The sequence below is a fragment of the Bison bison genome, unplaced genomic scaffold (assembly GCF_000754665.1).
Source record: "Bison bison bison isolate TAMUID 2011002044 unplaced genomic scaffold, Bison_UMD1.0 scf7180017864178, whole genome shotgun sequence".
Taxonomy (NCBI): domain Eukaryota; kingdom Metazoa; phylum Chordata; class Mammalia; order Artiodactyla; family Bovidae; genus Bison; species Bison bison.
The window spans coordinates 1616393-1636740 of NW_011494750.1; the positions used below are offsets into that span (position 1 = coordinate 1616393).

The following is a 20348-nucleotide window of genomic DNA, read 5'->3' on the forward strand; positions in this document are numbered from 1 at the left end:
TGCAGTGATTTTGGAGCCCCCCAAAAATAAAGTCTGACACTGTTTCCACTGTTTCCCCATCTATTTCCCATGAAGTGATGGGGTCAGATGCCATGATCTTCGTTTTCTGAATGTTGAGCTTCAAGCCAACTTTTTAACTTTCTTCTTTCCCTTTCATCAAGAGGCTTTTGAGTTCCTCTTCACTTTCTGCCATAAGGGTGGTGTCATCTGCATATCTGAGGTTATTGATATTTCTCCCGGCAATCTTGATTCCAGCTTGTGCTTCTTCCAGCCCAGCGTTTCTCATGATGTACTCTGCATAGAAGTTAAATAAGCAGGGTGACAATATACAGCCTTGACGCACTCCTTTTCCTATTAGAATGGCCCAAATCCAAAAACACTGACAGCACCAAATGATGGAGAGATCGTGGAGCAACAGGAATTCTCTCTCATTGCTGGTTGGAATGCAAAATGGTTTAGCCACTTTGGAAGACCATTTGATGATTTCTTACAAAATAAACATACTCTTCCCATATTATCCAACAGTTGTATGCCTATTCCTTACTGAAAGGAGTTGAAAACTTGTTTTCAGCAGGAGATTGGGGGCTTCTTTGGAGAAATTCTTCTTTGGAGAAATTCCCTCAGAGGGAAAATATATTGTAACAATTTTTCTGTTTGTAGGTCCCTCAACTAGAGTCATGGGTCTTGACTCTATTAGGACTCCCCACTCCTACCTGTCACTCTGTGATTCCTTCTTTCTATCTTTAGTTGTGGAAGATCTTTTCTGATAGGTTCTGGTCTTTTTCCTCAAGAATTATTCTATAAATAATTGTAATTTTGGTGCTTGTGAGAGGAGGTGAGCTCAGAGTCTTCCTACTCCAGTACCTTGCTGCTGCTGCTAAGTCACTTCAGTCGTGACCAACTCTGTGTGACCCCATGGACAGGCAGCCCACCAGGCTCCCCCGCCCCTGGGATTCTCCAGGCAAGAACACTGGAGTGGGTTGCCATTTCCTTCTCCAATGCATGAAAGTGAAAAGTGAAAGTGAAGTCGCTCAGTCATGTCTGACTCTTAGCGACCCCATGCACTGCAGCCTACCAGGCTTCTCCAGTTGTGCCCGACTCTCTGCGACCCCATGGACTGCAGCCCACCAGGCTCCTCTGTCCATGAGATTTTCCAGGCAAGGATACTGGAGTGGGTTGCTTTTTTCTCCTCCAGGGGATCTTCCCAACCCAGGGATCGAACCCCGGTCTCCTGCACTGCAGGCAGATTCTTTACCGACTGAGCTACAAGGGAAGCCCTTAGGACCTCCCAAAGGCCAGTTTTCTGACATTAGGGAGGAAGGGCACTTAGAGGGTTTAGAGTGGGCTCTGACTGCTTCTTCTGGGACTTTCAATCCTGTTTTCAGCCCCGTCTGCCACCCTACTTTAGGAGCTATCTGGTGACTAATTCCTTACCCTTTCTCAGGTTATTTGGTTCAGATGAGCTTTCTTTGCTTAGGGTTTCTCCTGCTGCTGGCCTGGATATCAGCTATGCTTGGCTTATTCCGTTATCTGTTTGTCCTACTTTGCTGGACTTTGATGCTGTTATCTCTTGTCTGTGTGTATGCTTTTTAAGTTCCTCACTGTTTTTTAGAAGTGAGTAGAACAAAACAAACATCAAAACCTTTATTTGCCTCTCCCCAGTATTTTGTTGACATCTTTCATTGTTATTTCCTCTTCTGGCTTTATTTATAGCTTTTATATTTCTGTACTTTGAATTCAGGATTGGTAAAATAGTGAGATGAATGGTTTCTATCTGTTTATTTTAAAGATTTATTATTTATAAAACATTTATTTCAAATGCTAAATTTAGCATTTCAGTGTGAACGTAAGTAAAAGATCTGGAAAACCTGTCTACCCAGATAAGTGTGCTTTTCCCTTAGCTGATTATATCATTTGCAGTTAAGCCATATTGTAGAATCTCTGTCTAGTATTTGGATGTTGGTGCTTATCTACATCCATTGCATAACAGTGGGAACTTTATTTATTTAATGGCATCTTTGTGTGTTAAAATACAAGTCATCTAAAATTTACCGTCTTAACCATTAGTGAGTGTGCAGTTCAGCAGTGTTAAATGCGTCCACACAGTTGTTCACCCTTCTCCACTGTACATCCTCATAACACTTCATTTTGTGAAGCAGAGTTGACCTGCTACATAGTAACTCCCCATTCTGTCTCCCCCCCAGCTCCTGGGAACCACCATTATACTTTCTGTCTCTGCAGTTTTGACTTTTCAGTACTTCGTATAAGTGGAATCCTACAGTATTTGTCTTTTTGTGACTGACTTATTTCACTTAGCATGGTGTCCTCAAGGTTCATCCATGTTGTAGCATGGTCAAATTTTCCTTCCTTTTTATGGCTGACATTTCATTGAACGTATATTCCACATTTTGCTTATCCATTATATTTTCAGGTAATTATTTAAAGACATTAGTATGGTACAAGTCTGCACATGTTCTAAACACTGTGGATACAGATATGCATACAGATTTCTCAGGTTTCGGCAATAGGTGAACTGAGAACTTTCAGGTGTATAAGTTGGGTTTAGAAAAGGCAGAGGAACCAGAGATCAAGTTGCCAGTATTCATTGGATCATAGAGAAAGCAAGGGAATTCCAGAAAAACACCAGAAAATTCTTAAAAAGGTGGGAATACCAGACCACCTTTACCTGTCTCCTGAGAAATCTATATGCAGGTCAAGAAGCAACAGTTAGAACTGGACATGAAACAATGGACTGGTTCAAACTTGGGAAAGAAGTATGATGAGGCTATATATTGTCACCCTGCTTGTTTAACTTACATGCGGTGTACATTGTGTGAAATGCTGGTCTGGATGAATCAAGCTGAAATCAAGATTGCTAGGAGAAATATCAGCAACCTCAGATATGCACATAATATCACTCTAATGGCAGAAAGTGAAGAGGAACTAAGGAGCCTCTTGGTAAGGATGAAAGACTGAAAAAGCTGGCTTGAAACTCAGCGTTAAAAAACTAAGGTCATGGCATCTGCTCCCATTACTTCATGGCAAATAGAAAGGGAAAAAGTGGAAATCCTGACAGATTTTCTTTTCTTGGGCTCCACAATAACTGTGGACAGTGACTACAGTCATGAAATTAAGACACTTACTCCTTGGAAGGAAAACTATGACAAACCTAGGTACTGTATTAAAAAGCAGAGATATCACTTTACTGACAAAGGTCCATATAGTCAGAGCTATGGTTTTTCCATTAGTCATGTATGGATGTAAGAGTTAGACCATAAAGAAGGTTGAGTGCTGAAGAATTGATGCTTTTGAATTGTGGTTATGGAGAAGACTCGAGAGAGTCCCTTGGACTACAAGAAAATCAAACCAGTCAATCCTAAAGGAAATCAACCCTGAGTATTCATTGGAAGGACTGATGCTGAAGCTCCAATACCTTAGCCGCCTGTTTTGAAGAGCCAACTCATTGATAAAAGACCTTGATGCTGGGAAGGACTGAAAGCAACAGGAGAAGGGGCAGCAGAGGCTGTGACAGTCGGGTGGCACCTCTGACTCAATGGACAGGAGTTTGAGCCAACTCCGGGAGATGGTGAAGGACAGGGAAGCCTTTTGTGCTGCAGCCCATGGGATTGCAAAGAGCTGGACATGAGTTAGTGACTGAACAACAACAACAAACCTGCAAGCCCTACTTTGGCTTAGTCCTCTAGAAGCTGATATATTTTCTTAGGCTTCCCAGGTGGCACTAGTGGTAAAGAACCCGCCTGCCAATGCAGGAGACTAAGAGAGACAGATTTGATCCCTGGGTCGGGAACATTCCCTGGAGAATGGCATGGCAACTCACTCCAATATTCTTTCCTGGAGAATCCCATGGATGGAGGAGCCTGGTGGGCTATGATCCGTAGAGTCACAAAGAGTCAGACAAGACTGAAGCAACTTAGCAGCGTATTTTTCTTAAAACCTGTCCCATCAGGGGTCTTAATGTAGATAGTCATTTTGGCAGTTATAACATGTTGATAACAATGACTAATGTTGGTACTTGTCTGTAAAGAAAAGAAAGTCAAAAAAAGAGAAAAAAGTCAAGTACATGCCTTGTCAGCCAAGAAGAAGACCCTGTCTAGCCTCTTGGTGTCAGAATTCCAACATTCTTGCCCCCAAGGTGGAGAAAGCTATATGAAGCTAATAGTGGATTGATAGAATTTTAGTTTCCCCAAAATGGTCTCCTTTTAAGAAAGGCAACATGTCAATCACTTGATGCTTCCTTTCTCAGTTTTATTTCTCAATTAATAAATTTCATTCATGTATATAAACTGTCTCCTGTAACTGAAGTCCCCCCAGACCTTGACTGAACTAATAAAATTAGTTTCTTTTGAGCCTGTACGTCCAAGCACTAGACCCTGGGCCAAGATAATCATTTATTTGCTAGTTTCAGTGACCAACATCTTTCCTGAAAGTGCCAGCAGGCTTCCAATTACCTTTTCAAAAATCACTTCCCTGTTTTCCCTACTGATTTTGCATATATAAATAGTTCAAAGAAGTAGTAAAATTTTGGAATTTCTATGCCTGACTTAATAGAAGAAAGAGAGGGGGGAAAAGGCTTTTATGGGAAGAACAAACAAGTTTCTTTAGGAAACACGAGTGTTGAGGAGAACAAATGGGAGAAAAGAAAGTTGGTGATAATATTTGCTTGTGTGGGTGCAAATGGTCTTTGTGTCTTTTTCATGACCATGAAACTCCCCCAGATGGGGGATTTATATTAGGTTTACTCTTGGTCTCTCTCCTGGGAGTAGACGCCAACCTGAAATGAGAATTTATGGCAGTCCTCATTTCTTAGAAGTTGCTGCTTTTAGTCAGATAAGGGAAGCGCTGAAAAGGTTTTCTACATCTGTTGAATCTCAAATGTCTTTAGCTTAAAATAATCTTTATGCCAAAGTAGCATATTTTAGAATGGCATAGCCTGATCCTCTTCAAAGGTAAAGTGAGATCTGGTATCTCTTCCAGATAAGAAATGAGGCTTGAATTAAGGTGGTTATCTATGGAAATGAAAATGCTGCAAATATAAAGGATTTTATATAAGCAGAAGTTTGAAGGATTTAGTAATTGGTTAGCATAGTAAAGAGCAGGAAGAAAAGTTCAACTGTGGGTCTCTCTAATGTTCGTACCAAGTTTCCCTTTATAATCCTGGGAGCACTCAAAGAAGGAATTTTGTAAGAGCAAAGCAAAGGTAAACCACCTATTACTTGTAGAGGATGAATTAACATCCTTGGCATCCTAGGCCTAAAGAGACAGTAAGTGCTGGTGTCTTTCTCTCTGTGGAGACACCCCCCCCCCCCGACTTTGGGGTCAGTAGCTAATTCTAGTTATTGGATAATCCTTTTAGTGCTTCCAGTGGTACAAAAAGTCGCAAGAGTCATGCCATTATAGTGTTTGTGTCGGTAGATTCTCTGATAGTAGGAACACGTCCCCACTTTAGGGGCAGCACAGTCCTCCAGCACTATGCTTATCTCAGGTCTATGGCTGGGTTGCTTCAGGGCCTTAAGCTGTTTAAAGCTTTAAAAGATCTTTTTATTTTTACTTTAATATTTGTTTAAGTGGGTAAAGGACTTCCTCAGTAGCTCAGATGGTAAAGCGTCTGCCTACAATGTGGAAGACCTGGGTTCAATCCCTGGGTCAGGAAGATCCTCTGAGAAGGAAATGGCACCCCACTCCAGTACTTTTGCCTGGAAAAGCCCATGGATGGAGGAGCGTGGTAGATTACAGTCCATGGGGTCGCGAAGAGTTGGACACGACTGAACGACGTCACTCACTCTTAAGTGGGTAAAGGCTTGAATTAGCATTTTGTAAAAGAGGAGGATATCCAAATGTCTAACAAACACATGAAAAAAGTGCCAGGAGGGGAAAGGCAGTCATTTAGGCATTAAATTAAATGCCTTTAAAAAGGCATTCAATTTAATCATCAGTCATTCAGTGCAGATTAAATGAGATACCACCACACTCCTACCAGGATGGCTAAAATGAAAGGACCAGCAGTTCCAAGTGGTGCTATAGCTGTGGATCCACAGGAGCCCCAGTGTGTTTGTGGTGGTGATATAAATTGGTACAAACCCTGGAAAACCGTTTGGCAGTAATTGTCAAAGCTAAATACAGGCATACCTTGGATGTATTGTGGGTTGGTTCCGGATCACTGTGATAAAGTGAATTATATGAATTTTTTTGGTATCCCTGTGCATATAAAAGTTGTGTTTTAAACTATAAACTATTAAGAGTAAAATAGCGTTATGTCTTTAAAACACAACATGTAGGAACCTCCCTGGCAGCCCAGTGATCCCAATGCAGGGGCACGGGTTAATCCCTGGTTGGGGAACTAAGATCCCACGTGCCCCACAGTATGGCCTTAGAAAAACAACAACAACAAATGTACAAAACTTCATTTGAGTTTTGGGGCTACAATACTTTGGGGCTTCCCTGGTGGCTCACTGGTAAAGAATACACCTGCAAGTGCAGGAGACACATGTTCAATCCTTGATCTGGGAAGGTCCCACAGGCTGCAGAGCAACTAAGCCCGTGCGCTACAACTGTTGAGCCTGTGCTCTAGAGCCGGGAGCCGCAACTCCTGAGCCCACGTGCTGCAACTGCTGGAGCCTGCACACCCCAGAGCCTGTCCTCCGCAACGAGAGAAGCTCCCACTTTGTTGCAACTAGAGAAAAGCCCACACGGCAACAAAGACCCAGCACGGCCGAAAAAAAAGAATATTGCTAAAAAATGATGCTAACCATCACCTGAGCCTTCAGTGAATTGTAATCTTATTGCTGGTGGAAGTTTCGAAATATTTGAAGAATTGCTAAAATATGACACCAAGACACAAAATGGCGCTGATGGACTTGTTCAACACAAGGTTGACACAAACCTTCAATTCGTTTAAAAAGGGGGAAGCAGCATCTGTGAAGCACAGTGAAGTGAGGTGCAGTGAAACAAGGTATGCCTGCTGACCCAAACTCAGCACTCCTGGCTTTACATGGGACACCAGCAAGGGTTTTTATTCACCAGAAATGTCATGCAAGAATGTAATAGCTAAAAGCAGGAGACAACCCAAATGTTCATCAGTAGAATTTATAGATGGTGACATATTCATAACATGGAGTGCCACACAGCAATGCAAAGGAATAAACTGCAGGCATTATGAATGGATCTTACTAAGTACAGGAAGCTACACAACAGAAGAGTTAAGACCACTTGATTCCACTTAGAAGAAATTCAAAACAGACGAAGCTAATATGGTGATAAGAGGTTAGAATAATGGTTACTTCTTGGTGGGTTTATTGACCAAGGGGACACAAAAGGAGCCTCCGGCTTATAGGAAATGTTCTATAACTGCATCTGGGTTGTCATTGTATGAGTGTTCATATATAAAGTATTTACTGAGCTGTACACCTAAGGTTTGTGCATTTCACTGCATGTAAGTTCACACCTCAATAAAGAATAGTGTTGTTTTAAACTTGTACTCATGATTTCCTGTTTCAACTCTATCCTTTTCTTAAAACTAGCTTTCCCTCTCACTTTCTTTTTTGTTAACTGAAACCCATTTAAACTTTTTGCACTCAGTCCTTAAATCCTGTCAGCTCTTCCTTTAAAATACCTCCCATCCATATTTCCAAATCACGTCTCTATTAGACTTTTAGCCCTGGCCACAAGCCTGAATTAGTGCCAAGGACCTAATTGATTTCCCTGGTCTTCCTACTCAAAACTATTCGACAGTGTGCCAGCAGTGCTCTCTTTCTGACGCACCGTTTGGATTGTGTTGCTTCGTCTTCTCAAAAGCCTCGAGGGTGCTCCCCTTCCTGGCGTCAGTCTTTAGCACTGTGTTTGAGACTCTCGTGGTCTGGCCCAAACCAGCCATACACAATCACTGGAAAATTGGAGTACTTAATAGTTTAAAACCCATTTTTCTCCTGTGGCTTATATGCCTTTGTTCATGCTCTTCTCTGCCCTAAATGCTTTCTTCTTCATACCAGCCCCTTCTCATCCCACCCCCACCCTGCTGCTGCTAAGTCACTTCAGTCGTGTGCGACCCCATAGACGGCAGCCCACCAGGCTCCACCGTCCCTGGGATTCTCCAGGCAAGAATACTGGAGTGGGTTGCCATTTCCTTCTCCAATGCATGAAAGTGAAAAGTGGAAGTGAAGTCGCTCAGTCGTGTCCAACTCTTAGCGACCCCATGGACCGCAGCCTACCAGACTCCTCCATCCATGGGATTTTCCAGGCGAGAGTACTGGAGTGGGGTGCCATTGACTCCCACCCAAAGTTAAACTGATTTAGTGGTCTTTTGAAGGAATGTTGGGCTTCCCAGGTGGCGCTAGTGGTAAGGAACCCGCCTGCCAATGCAGGAGACATAAGAGACGCGGGTTTGATCCCTGGATTGGTTGAAAGAATGTTAACTTATTTTATGTTTTAATAAAGTTTTTGCCTCATTAAAACTTAGTCTTCAATATGCTGGGTAATATAACTTTTTAAATGCATAAGTTTAAAAGCTCAAAGTTTCATATTCAGGTAAAATGGCTTTTCTCATCTTTGTTCTAGGTCTATAGATTTAGCTCTTTGGAGTTTATTTTCCTCAAAAGATAGTATCTTCTGTTTTTCATGTTGGTGTCTTTAGTCGAGGGGAGGGGAGGTTTTACCTCCTACATGACTATTCATACAGCTAGTAGACAATGCCATCTCTGTATGCTTTGTTGTAGCAATCCCTTTTAAAACACAGTCACATTATTCAACACTTTTTTTTTTTTTTTCTGTTTTAGATTCCTATAGGCAATGGAAACTGATCTTAATTCCCAGGACAGAAAGGACCTGGACAAGTTCATTAAGTTTTTTGCCCTCAAGGTAATATATCCGTTCTCTTGAGCCTAGAACTGTTAGAAATAACTTCCATGCCTCTCCCTTTTTGGAAATACAGCATAACAGCTTGCAGCTTGCCCATTTTAAGGGATACTTCTGTCTGTTGTAAACCAAACTGTGAAATTTGGGGGCGGTACTGGGGGTGTAACTAAAAAGCTTCCAATTTTCCAAAGCTACTTGTAAAAAAAATAACATTTTTTTTGCAAGCCTGTTTGCAGAAATGTCAAACTTATTATGCCAGGTATTTGGCACAGTATGTTCCCTTGGGGTGAGAACAAAGACTGGACTAGAATGGACAGCAGTTTGGGCATCTTTCCCTAAGCATCATCTACCTCTGAATTCTCTCACTTTCCGCTTATTGTCCCCTTCTGTGTAAATGAAAAATTAAAACTGAATTTTGAGTGCTATAGAAGGCATCTTTTCCTAAATCTAAAAATCATTTCCACCTCTATCTCTCCTTCCTCTCAACCATTGCTATGTAAGAACAAGCCATGCAGTAGATTCTGGTTGTAAAATTAGCCGGAAGACTTTTGCCATATGGGCCAAGTCATATGAATAATTGTGGATTCCTTGGTTTAAATCTACTATGATTACATAAGTGTATGGCAGTGAATATTTAAACCTACGATTGGACTTGTTTCTTGATGAAAGTCAGAGCCCCCACGTGCAGCTTTCCTTCTGCCATGTGAGTGTATTATAGATTACAAGCCTCAGACTATGGTTTCTCTTAATTGGTTGACACTAGGTCCTCAGGAATATTTACAGTATTATTTTTGTGCCCTTTTTTTTTTTTTTTCCCCTGTTCTTGATGGTTTTAAATCTTATCCTTTCCTGAAGTATAGTTAAGATCATTGGCACCTTTTTAACCCTGCATTGAGAGGGTTTTAATCTTGATTAGGAGCCAAATCAGTTTGTTGAAACGTCACCTTTGATTTTTTTGTTTGGTTTTTTTCAGACTGTCCAAGTGATTGTCCAGGCTCGACTGGGAGAGAAGATTTGTACTCGTTCGTCTTCTTCCCCAACGGGTTCAGACTGGGTAAAATTCCTGTTCTTTGCTGAGGGATATACTATGGTGTTTGTCACAAGGAATCATGGTGTAGTAATAAATAATAATATTTCTAGTATTACTAAGTCATAACATTAAAATGCCTAATTCCATTTGATCCATTCACTTGGAAAATTCATTCTTCATTGAATGTTAGTCCTGGATGTTCTTTGGTTTTCCTCTGTGATGAGTGAAAACTTATCAACCTGAGTTTTGGGGCCTTGATGCAAGACATCTCTTAAGGGGAAAGGAGAAGTGAATGACTGTCCTTAGTCAGGGTAAGGCCTACGTTACTCAGTATCCAGTCTTACTACTTTGATTCCATAATGTTCCTTGCGAGTGTTTAACACAAAGTTCTTGTATTCTAGTTCAATTTAGCAATCAAAGACATCCCAGAGGTTACACATGAAGCAAAGAAGGCCCTGGCAGGGCAGCTGCCTGCTGTTGGGAGGTCTATGTGTGTGGAGATCTCACTCAAGACTTCTGAGGTAAGGTTATGGCCAGGACAGGGTCTTAACTCAGCACCCAAAGCACTTTACACTCTGGTTCCAACTCAGCCTTGTTCCTACGCTTTCCCTCTCTGATCGTCTCATGGTTCTCTGAGGAGGTCATGGTTTTTGTACTTATTCTTCCAACCACTTGGAGTAGATTCTTCACTCTCATCTTCATATATATATCATCTGTAAGTGATGTGTTTCTACTCATCCTTCAACACTCATATGCTCTAAAAGATCTCCCTTTCTAACCACTCTCTAGATTTCCTGTGTGCTTTGTTTATATTTGTTTCTTAGAGTATAACTTGCTGGAATGTGATTTTTTTTTTAATGTGTTTTTCCACCTTTTTCCATGATGCAAATAGTTTTTCTTGTATGTTTATTAATCTATTTCCACTACAGGATTGTGAGGCTGTGTGGAATAATAAAAGGCTAATGGAGTTTAGAGCTATACAGAACCAAATTCAGAGCCTAGCTGAGTAACTCTGGCCAAATTACTTAGCCCCACCTCTACCACCACCACACTTCACAGTCTTGTGGGGCTATACTTCTTCATTTAATTTTTATTTGTAAAGTGTATAAATAAAATATGGTATACAGTTATTACATGTTCCTGTTGATACTTTACACTTTTATTCTTGAGGTCAGCAGCTATGCCACACCTTTTTATCTGTGTAGTTCTTCAATTCTCTTTGAAACGAGGCAGGATATAATAAATAATCATCTCTGTGCCTGTCACAATGCTTTGGATGGCACATAGTAGGCTCTTAATTTTTTATTGTGTGAATGATGTCAGTATGTAGTCTGTAGAAATCTTAGTACCAAATAAAACAAAACATCCTATTCTCTTTATTGAATTACTGGTGTATACTGTGAGTTATTTTCCTTAGTGATCCTTAGGGAGTCCAAAAGGAAGAACTCTCTCATCTCTCAGGCATCTGTGAAATCAGATTCTAAACTATTGTGAGTGGACTTCCCTGGTGGCTCAGTGCTAATCTGCCTGCCAATGCAGGAGACACAGGTTCGACCCCTGATCCAGGAAGATCTCACATGCTGTGGAGCAACTGTTGAGTTTGTGCTCTAGAACCTGTGCTCCGCAACAAGAGAAGCACCACAGTGAGAAGCCCCTACACCCCAGCTAGAGACTAGTCCTCGCTTGCTGCAACCAAAGAATTGCCCTCACGTAGAGCCTGGGTCTCCTGCACTGCAGGCAGATTCTTTGCTCCTGAGCCACTGGAAAGCCCTGGTAGAATACTATGTGGCCATTAAAAATAATGTAGAATTTTTAATTATAAGGAGAATTCCATGTTGTACTTACTGATTAAAAAGTGATCAGTTCAGTTCAGTCTCTCAGTCGTGTCCAACTTTTGCAACCCTGTGAACTGCACCTTGCCAGGCTTCCCTGTCCATCACCAACTCCTGGAGCTTTGCTCAAATTCATGTCCATTGAGTCGGTGTTGCCATCCAACCATCTCATCCTCTGTTGTCCCCTTCTCCTCCTGCCTTCACTCTTTCCCAGCATCAGGGTCTTTTCCAAGGAGTCAGTTCTTCATATTAGATGGCCAAAGTACTGGAGGTTCACCTTCAGCATCAGTCCTTCCAATGCGTATTCAGGATTGATTTCCTTCAGGATTGACTGGTTTGATCTTGCAGTCCAAAGGACTGTCATGAGTCTTCTCCAACACCACAGTTTAGAGCACATTAAAAAGTGATAAAAATAGTATATACAAAAAAAAAGATAAAAAATAGAATGTATGGTATGAGCTCACTTTGATTTAGGAAAATCACTGATTGTATTATAAGTGATGTCTTCTTTTTGCTTATTTATACTTTGTAATATTTTTATAGTGGCTGTATTGTGCTTTATAATAAAAAAGATTATCAAAAGCAAAACTGAAATATCTTTTAATAATATCTTAACAATACCTTTTATTGTTCCATTTACAGGGAGATTCCATGGAGCTAGAAATCTGGTGTCTGGAAATGAATGAAAAGTAAGTGCTCTAGGGAGCTCAAACTGATGTTCTGTGATAACCAAGAAGGGTGGGATGGGGTGGGAGACGGGAGGAAGTTTCCAGAGGGAGGGGACATATGTATACCTATGGCCGACTCATGTTGATGCATGGCAGAAACCAATACAGTATTATAAAGCAGTTATCCTTCAATTAGAAATAAATAAATTATAAAAGTATGTAAGTGCTCTATCTTAGAATCCTTGGTTGTGGTAGCTGAGGATGAAGTGCACGACATCACGTGAAAAGCAGGGCTTGTATCAGTCACGGAGAGTGTTCTGACCACTTAACAAAGCTGGTAGGTCTTTGCTACAGTTGGCTTCGTGCTTGGCTTCCAGCCCAGGCACAGCAATGACCTTCAAAAGGAGTGTCGGTCCAGAGAGATTCAGACAACACAGAGGAGCAGAGAGAAAGCTGAAAAAGGATTTGTTGTTTTCCCAGAGTACACATAGTTCTCTGATTAAATCCCTTGAGCTCTTGTAACATGACTACTCTGTTTTGTCTGTTTTCTGGGTGGCAGACGTCCAATAAGATTTCCCCTCGCCACTCCTTCAGACATGCTGTGTTGGTCACGGACTAGGAATGCGTGTTATTTTCCCCTCCATTTTCTTTTTTCAGGGCAGATTAGCTGAATTCCTGCCCGAATTTCAAGAAGAATATATAGGAAAATTGAGGAAATAGCAACACATCAAAATAAAAATCTTTTTAATAAGTATGAGTGGTATAGGCATTATTTTTCTTTCTTAAAAAGCAATTGCCAGGTTATAGTCCAAAATTTTCGTACCAAGCACTTCTCCACATTTCCTGTTAGATGTATAGAAGTAGACTGCTGTAAAATAGTACACTGAAATTATGTTTGTACTTTCAGTAATACAACTGCAATATTGAATTACTGGTTTTTAAGTGTTCTGCTTTATTTCTTTGAAAGATAACTGCTTCAAAGCTAGAAAAAGATATATTGGAGACCTTTTGTTGCCCACCTGCCTTTGTCTGGTGCGTGGAAAGTAAAACTTTGGTCAACATCAACAATTTGTTGATGAGCTGACAAAGTGCTCTGATTACAAGTTTAGTTCAGAGGATGTTTTAATTATAAATTTAATCTTACACAGTTCCAGTTTAATTAGCAACTATCTCTTTTGACTGTAATAGTCTTTAAAATGTTATTTAGGCTGCAAATCAGGTTATATTCTATCCAAATTTATGAATAATGTTAACATTTTTTTTAGACTTTTAAAAATTGAAGTATTAAGTTGATTTTTAATGTCGTGTTAGTTTATAGTGTACAGTAAGGTTATTCAATTATATGTTCTAATGCTGACAGATAATGTCAGTCACTCCATGGAACATAGCTAATGTCTCTATCCATTGCATTTTTGTTCTTTGTTTTGTGATAGCCAAGCAGGAGAATGCTGATAGTGTCTTTGCTCCGCAGGTGTGATAAAGAAATCAAAGTTTCCTATGCTGTGTACAACAGATTGTCGTTGCTGCTGAAGTCTCTGCTTGCTATAACTAGGGTGACACCAGCTTACAGACTCTCCAGAAAGCAGGGGCATGAATATGTCATCTTATACAGGTAAACAGCTCACCTTCATGATTCACACTTTGGACTCATCAATTTGCACATTGTCTGACCAGCATTCAGGTATTCCATGATTAATTTTTGGACAGATATTTGGATGGTTGATGCTATACCTTTACTGTGATTGCCTATCTATTCTCCTTTATGAACCTCAGCTTTTTCCAAAGCAGCCAAGTTCTTTATCCTTTTGTTTATATACAGTCTTGATTGCTATGGAAAGGATTTTTAAATTCTCGGGCAGTTTGGTGGCTCAGTCATGCCTAACTCTTTGCGACCCCATGGACTGCGGCACACCAGGCTTCCCTGTCCATCTCCACTCTGGGAGCTTACTCAAACTTATGTGCATCGAGTTGGTGATGCCATCCAACCATCTCATCCTCTGTCATCCCCTTCTCCTCCTGCCTTCAATCTTTCCCAGCATCAGGGTCTTTTCCAGTGAGTCAGTTCTTCACATCAGGTGGCCAAAGTATTAAGTTTCAACTTCAGTATCAGTCCTTCCAATAAATATTCAGGACTGATTTCCTTTAGGATGGACTGGTTGGATCTCCTTGCAGTCCAAGGGACTCTCACGAGTCTTCTCCAACACCACAGTTCAAAAGCATCAATTCTTCAGCGCTCAGCTTTCTTTATAGTCCAACTTTCATTTCACATCCATACATGACTACTGGAAAAACCATAGCTTTGACTAGACGGACCTTTGTTGGCAAAGTAATGTGTCTGCTTTTTAATATGCTGTCTAGGTTGGTCATAGTTTTTCTTCCAACGAGCAAGCATCTTTTAATTTCATGGCTGCAGTCACCATCTGCAGTGATTTTGGAGCCCCCCCCCAAAAAAAGTCTCTCACTCCTTCCATTGTTTCCCCATCTATTTGCCATGAAGTGATGGCATCACCGAGTTGGACATGAGTTTGAGGCAGCTCCAGGAGTTGGTGGTAAACAGGGAAGCCTGGTGTCTTGCAGTCCATGGGGTCACAGAGAGTTGGACACGACTGAGCGACTGAACTGATAGAGGTTGTTGAATGGACCAGCGTGGTGGTGAAGAGGACATGTAGCAAAGTGTGAGAGCAGAGCCTGGAAAGTCAGGGTTCCCAAATTAGCCGGGACTCTGTTTCATGTTAATGATGAGCCATGGGTGTTGGCCTTTGGCTTACATGCAAAGAGCTGATTTTGAGAATTGGTATAACAGGATGGAAGGACCATGGATTAGAGAATTAACTAGTTCTGTTGAAGTAATCTAGCAACCCTATGTGTGTTTACTTTTCTAGGCCTTTTTTTTTCTTTTGACCAAGTTGTAGAACTTGCAGGATCTCAGTTCCCCCCAACCAGGGGTTGAACCTGGGCCCCTGACAGTGGAAGCAGAGAGTCTTAACCACTGGACCACCAGGGAATTCTTCCCCCATCTGCTTGTTTTTATAAATAGAATTATTTTACAAATAATTTTATAAATAAAATTATTTTACAACATAGCCACCCCATTCATTTACCTATTATCAGTGGCTACTTCTGTAGTATGAGAGCAGAGCTGAGTAGTTGCCCCAGACTATATGGCCCACAAGTCTAAAATATTTACTAACTGATCCTTTAAACAAAAGTGGGCTAACCCCTGTTTAATGGTATCTGTCACTTTCGTGCATGTAGTTCAGATATGTATATACATTTCTTTTCTTCCATTCCAGACTGTAATCTGTGAGACCTAGGATTCAGATTCATCCTAGGACTTGTCCCTAGTTTATCTTTATCTCATCCCTAATATCTAACCTTAGGGCTTTGTAGATTGTCAGAGCTTAGTTTTTATTGAACAAACCCATGTATGTGTTTAATTTTCAACAGTATTACTTGAAAAATATGAAAATACATTTTAAGTGTTTTATAATTCAGACTTTTTGCTAATATAGACTGGCCTTCCCAGGGAGATTCATGGAAATATTCTACTGTGTTTAGATTTTTATAGTTTTAGAATAGTCTTGCCTGTTTATTCAGTGGTAGAAAAGATATTCTAATTACTTAGTTTACTTTGGAATGATGGAATGACTTTCAATAAGCAGAGTGAGCCCACCTTGAAGATCACATTTCAAAATCTAGTGACTTCTATCCCATGTTTGAAAGTTGCTAGGAAAGTGGATCTTAAGAGTTCTCATCACTCTTAAGAAAAAAAATTATGTTACTGTGAATGATAACAGATGTTAACCAGACTTAGTGTGGTGATTATTTTGCAATGTGTACAGATATTGAATCATTATATATCCTTGAAACTAATATAATGTTGTGTGTCAATTATAGGTCAATTCTAAAACAAAAATGTCTTATATCTGGTAATAGAAGTTCCAGAACTATTTGCCAATTTTGTCCGTATATTCTCTATTTCCCAATAGGTGTACTTTACAAAGGGCTCCCAGGTGGTGCTAGTAGTAGAGAACTCACCTGCCAGTGCAGGAGACATAAGAGATGCGGGTTCAGTCCCTGGGTCCGGAAGATCCATTGGAAAAGGGCATGGCAGCCCACTCCAGTATTCTTGCCTGGAGAATCCCATGGACAGAGGAGCCTGGCGGGCTATAGTCCATGGGGTCACAGAGAGGTGGACACAGTTGAAGCAACTTAGCAAGCATTCATGCATATAACTTTACAAATATGCTGCAGAAGCAGGAATAAGGAACTTAAACAGCAGGTCACACTTAATTTTTATTTTTCTAATTTTTTAACCAGTCCTCTGCATAACCATCCTCATGCCTACAGCTTAATCGAATAGTAGCAATACTGCTCCATTCGGAGAGATGTTCATGCAGATGAGAAAAGAAGGGTTGGTTTTGTTGACTTTGTTTCTAGGTGTTTAGTATGCAGGCCCTTATAATAAAGAATCAAGTAACATTTTTTTCTTTCTTCCCTACAGAATATATTTTGGGGACGTTCAGCTGAATGGCTTAGGGGAAGGTATGTATCAAGGTTAAAAAACATTTGTAGTGTTGCTAAGTGTTCTCCTGACTTCAGAGATGTGCTTGGATGCTGTCTGTAATATTACATAGCTTGTGATTTCAGTATGTGTGATACAAGTAAGGAAAAGACAGGTCTGGAGAGCCACCAGGGAATGACTGAATAATTTTCCCAAAAGTTCTAGTAACTCAGAATTCTTTGTTGTTCTTTATATGATTGTCTGTTTTCCTAATTTTCTACAGTGATCATGTTAAACGTTTCTGATGAGTATCAACAATTTTGAAAAATTGGAAGTGAAACCAAGAAAACTAGGAAAGTTTTATTGTAATGCCCTGGCTCTTTTCTGTGCTTAGTTCTGGGGTGGCAGCTTGGCTGGGAGTGCAGTTGCTTTATAAATTGAAGTATTTGTGTGAGGAACTCTCTGTGCCCCTTTAATGTCTTATTGGCACATCTGGACAGGGTTGGTTAGGACTTGTTTAAGTCCTAACTTGATTTAATAATCATTTTACCTCTTTGAAGGTAGTTTTATCAGGAAATAGATGCTTTTTCCCCTGCCAGTATTAGGTCAACATAGAATAAATTAAAATAAAATTATATGTATATACATACACATATGTATAAAATTGAGGCTGCTGCATTCAAGGTAGCTAAGTGAGTCATGCCAGAGGTTGTACAAGTGGCTGAATGGTTCAGGGAAAGACGTACTGACGGTAGTGTCATTATTGTCTGGAAAAAAGCTAATTATTTATCTCTTTTCTAGGTTTCCAGACAGTTCGTGTTGGGACAGTGGGTACCCCTGTGGGCACCATCACTCTTTCCTGTGCTTACAGGATTAACTTGGCATTCATGTCCACCAGGTGAGGAAAGAGCCTTGGAATCCAACAGAACTCTTCCAAAAAAAAAAAAAAAAAGGAATTCTTCCAAAGATATTAAAGTTGTTTTTCTTCCAACCATCCCCCCTCGCCTCAGCTGGGCCTAGAGTTCACCGTTGCCATTGCTGAACTGAGACAACCCAGTCTCCAGACTGGAGAAGCTGAGTGTCCCAGAGCCAACGTAGAAGTGATGGCTTATTTTCAGGGATGCAGGAGTTGAGGTTCTGTGGTTCCTTCCAATAGATAAGAGGCAAAGGGATCTCTGAGGGCTGCAGGGGGCGTGACAAGGCATTCTAACAAATGTGGCCATCTGCTTACTGCATTACAGGCACTTTGAGAGGACCCCACCTATCATGGGCATTATTATTGATCACTTTGTGGACCGTCCCTATCCCAGCTCCTCGCCCATGCACCCCTGCAATTACAGGTGAGGAATGTGGAAAACTCTTTTCCAAACTGTGGCTGGTGGAAACATCCATCTTGCACAGGCCCGTAGAGCACCTTTATCCACACTCACCGATAGGCAGGGCACACGGATGGAGACCCCACGGGGAGGGAAGTGGAGTGGCTGGCTGTATCCTTGCTGCTGCCTGTCAGGTACCCCAAGACGAAAGGTAGACCACGTCTCAAAAAATCCTTTGATATTTTGACCTAGACAGTACTGATTTGACTTTTGGTTTGATTTTACTTAGAAACTCTGAGAGTGGCAGTAATGTGGAGAAAGAATGTTCTTTGCAAATTAGGTGGTTTTCAGGTCACCACTGGCACAGTTCAGTTTTATTCCTCAGAATCAAACATCTCCAGGCCTAGATCCCAGAAAACAGAGTTGTCGAGAGATTGGAATAGATGTGTACCAAGGAAGATGCTGCCTTTCTGTGAAGGATTCGTGAAGTTGGATTGTTTTTTGTCTTTGGAATCTAGATTTTTATTTCACTGCATTCTCTGTTGCTGATGATTCTTTGGCCCTACATTGGCCAGGCTTTAAAAAAACGCTCTCAAATGATACGTCAGGTGAAATGTTTGGATTTAAAAAAAAAAAAAAGCCATTGTCAACCTCTAGATGTTGCTTTCTGAACATATTTGAAATTATCAAGGACTCAATGCACCTCTCTTGAAATTAGGGACTGTCGAAAGGATTCTTAGCACAACTCGCATCCATATCTCAGCTCTCTTTGTGTCCTTTCTGAAATTGGCTGCCATCAGTCAGTTCATGATTTCTCTCCCCCTCACCACAGAACCGCCGGCGAGGACACTGGAGTAGCGTGTCCTTCTGTGGAAGACTCTCAGGAAGTGTGTGCCACCTCCTTTTCCACCTCGCCTCCCTCCCAGGTAGGGGGAAACAGGTTCTGGTGTGGCGGTAGTTATTTAGTACATATATGGGCCTTATGATATGAAAATTTTATGTGAAAATTTAGATAACAATCTCTTCTGGTGGTGGTGGTGGTGATTATTTCAAGGAGTTATTTTGAGGAGTAAAGGAGAACCTTCTTACCCAGCAGATAATACTGTAGTATTTCTAGTCTGCAATCTTAACATGCAAGATTCCATGTAACTTTTACCTCCCTGGTGACATCTTAAAATTCCCTAGAAAATCAGCCACAGAAAACCCCTACAAAATCAGAATTGTGTTCTGGCACCAGAGAGACACTGAAAGCAACACTTGTTAGAACTAGCAGCTACTTCTTTTTTTTTTTTTGGCCGAACCCAGCGGCACATGAGATCCGGGATCCTCATTCCCTGACCAGGGATCAAACCCATGCCCCTGTGGTAAAAGCATGGAATCTTAACTACCGGACAACCAGGGAGGTCCCAGTAGCTGCTGCTTCTTTGAAGTGGTTCCTAAATATGGTTCCTAATAATGGAAGGAGCAAAAAAGGAGCCAGTGATCATTTAGCATAAAATGCCATTAAGACCCCAGCTATGCAGTTTTCCTTAATAGTTACATAGACATCTGTTTGTCTGCATTCCCTCTCTGAACATGATTAGGCTCCATCTTCAGTGTCACAGCCAGTTTCAATAAAACGCAGGCTCCAAGCAATGTGAACACTTCCCCCAAAGAAGTGTATGATATACATGTGGTTCTGAGACTGCTTCAGATAAGGAGTCGTTTTTTCCAGCTGACTGAATTTTAGGGCACGTTTCTTCCCTTCCACCCCAGATTGTTTATCATCTACCCGTTGCCTGCCTCTATTTTTTCCCTCCTCTTTTCTTTCATATTAGATGGTTCCCTAAGTGAATTCTATTTTCCTTTAAATTAGACCCGTGCATGTGTGCGTGCTAAGTCACTTCAGTTGCGTCCAACTCCGTGTGACCCTATAGACTATAACCTGCTAGGCTGCTCTGTCCATGGGATTCTCCAGGCAAGAATACTGGAGCCCTTCTCTAGGGGATCTTCCCAACGCAGGGATCGAACCCACGTCTGTTACATTTCCTGCGTTGGCAGGTGGGTTCTTTACCACTAGTGCTGCCTGGGAAGCCTAAATTAGCCCCTGATTATCCTTTTTCACCATCTTACTTTCACCATCTTACTCGG

The 20348-nt window shown here is 41.1% G+C and overlaps 1 protein-coding gene across 7 annotated transcripts in view; it reads left to right on the forward strand.

The window, feature by feature from the left end:
- ATG13 (autophagy related 13) overlaps nt 1–20348 on the forward strand; it is a 40781-nt gene that overhangs the window by 9972 nt on the left and 10461 nt on the right. For all 7 annotated transcript variants that reach the window (XM_010842349.1, XM_010842352.1, XM_010842353.1 and 4 more), the window contains 9 exons: nt 8790–8871; nt 9842–9922; nt 10300–10419; nt 12373–12419; nt 13870–14010; nt 16903–16943; nt 17704–17800; nt 18144–18242; nt 19051–19144. In XM_010842349.1, the coding sequence (XP_010840651.1) occupies nt 8803–8871; nt 9842–9922; nt 10300–10419; nt 12373–12419; nt 13870–14010; nt 16903–16943; nt 17704–17800; nt 18144–18242; nt 19051–19144 (789 nt within the window). In that variant the 5' untranslated portion in view covers nt 8790–8802. The remainder of the gene's footprint in view (nt 1–8789; nt 8872–9841; nt 9923–10299; nt 10420–12372; nt 12420–13869; nt 14011–16902; nt 16944–17703; nt 17801–18143; nt 18243–19050; nt 19145–20348) is intronic.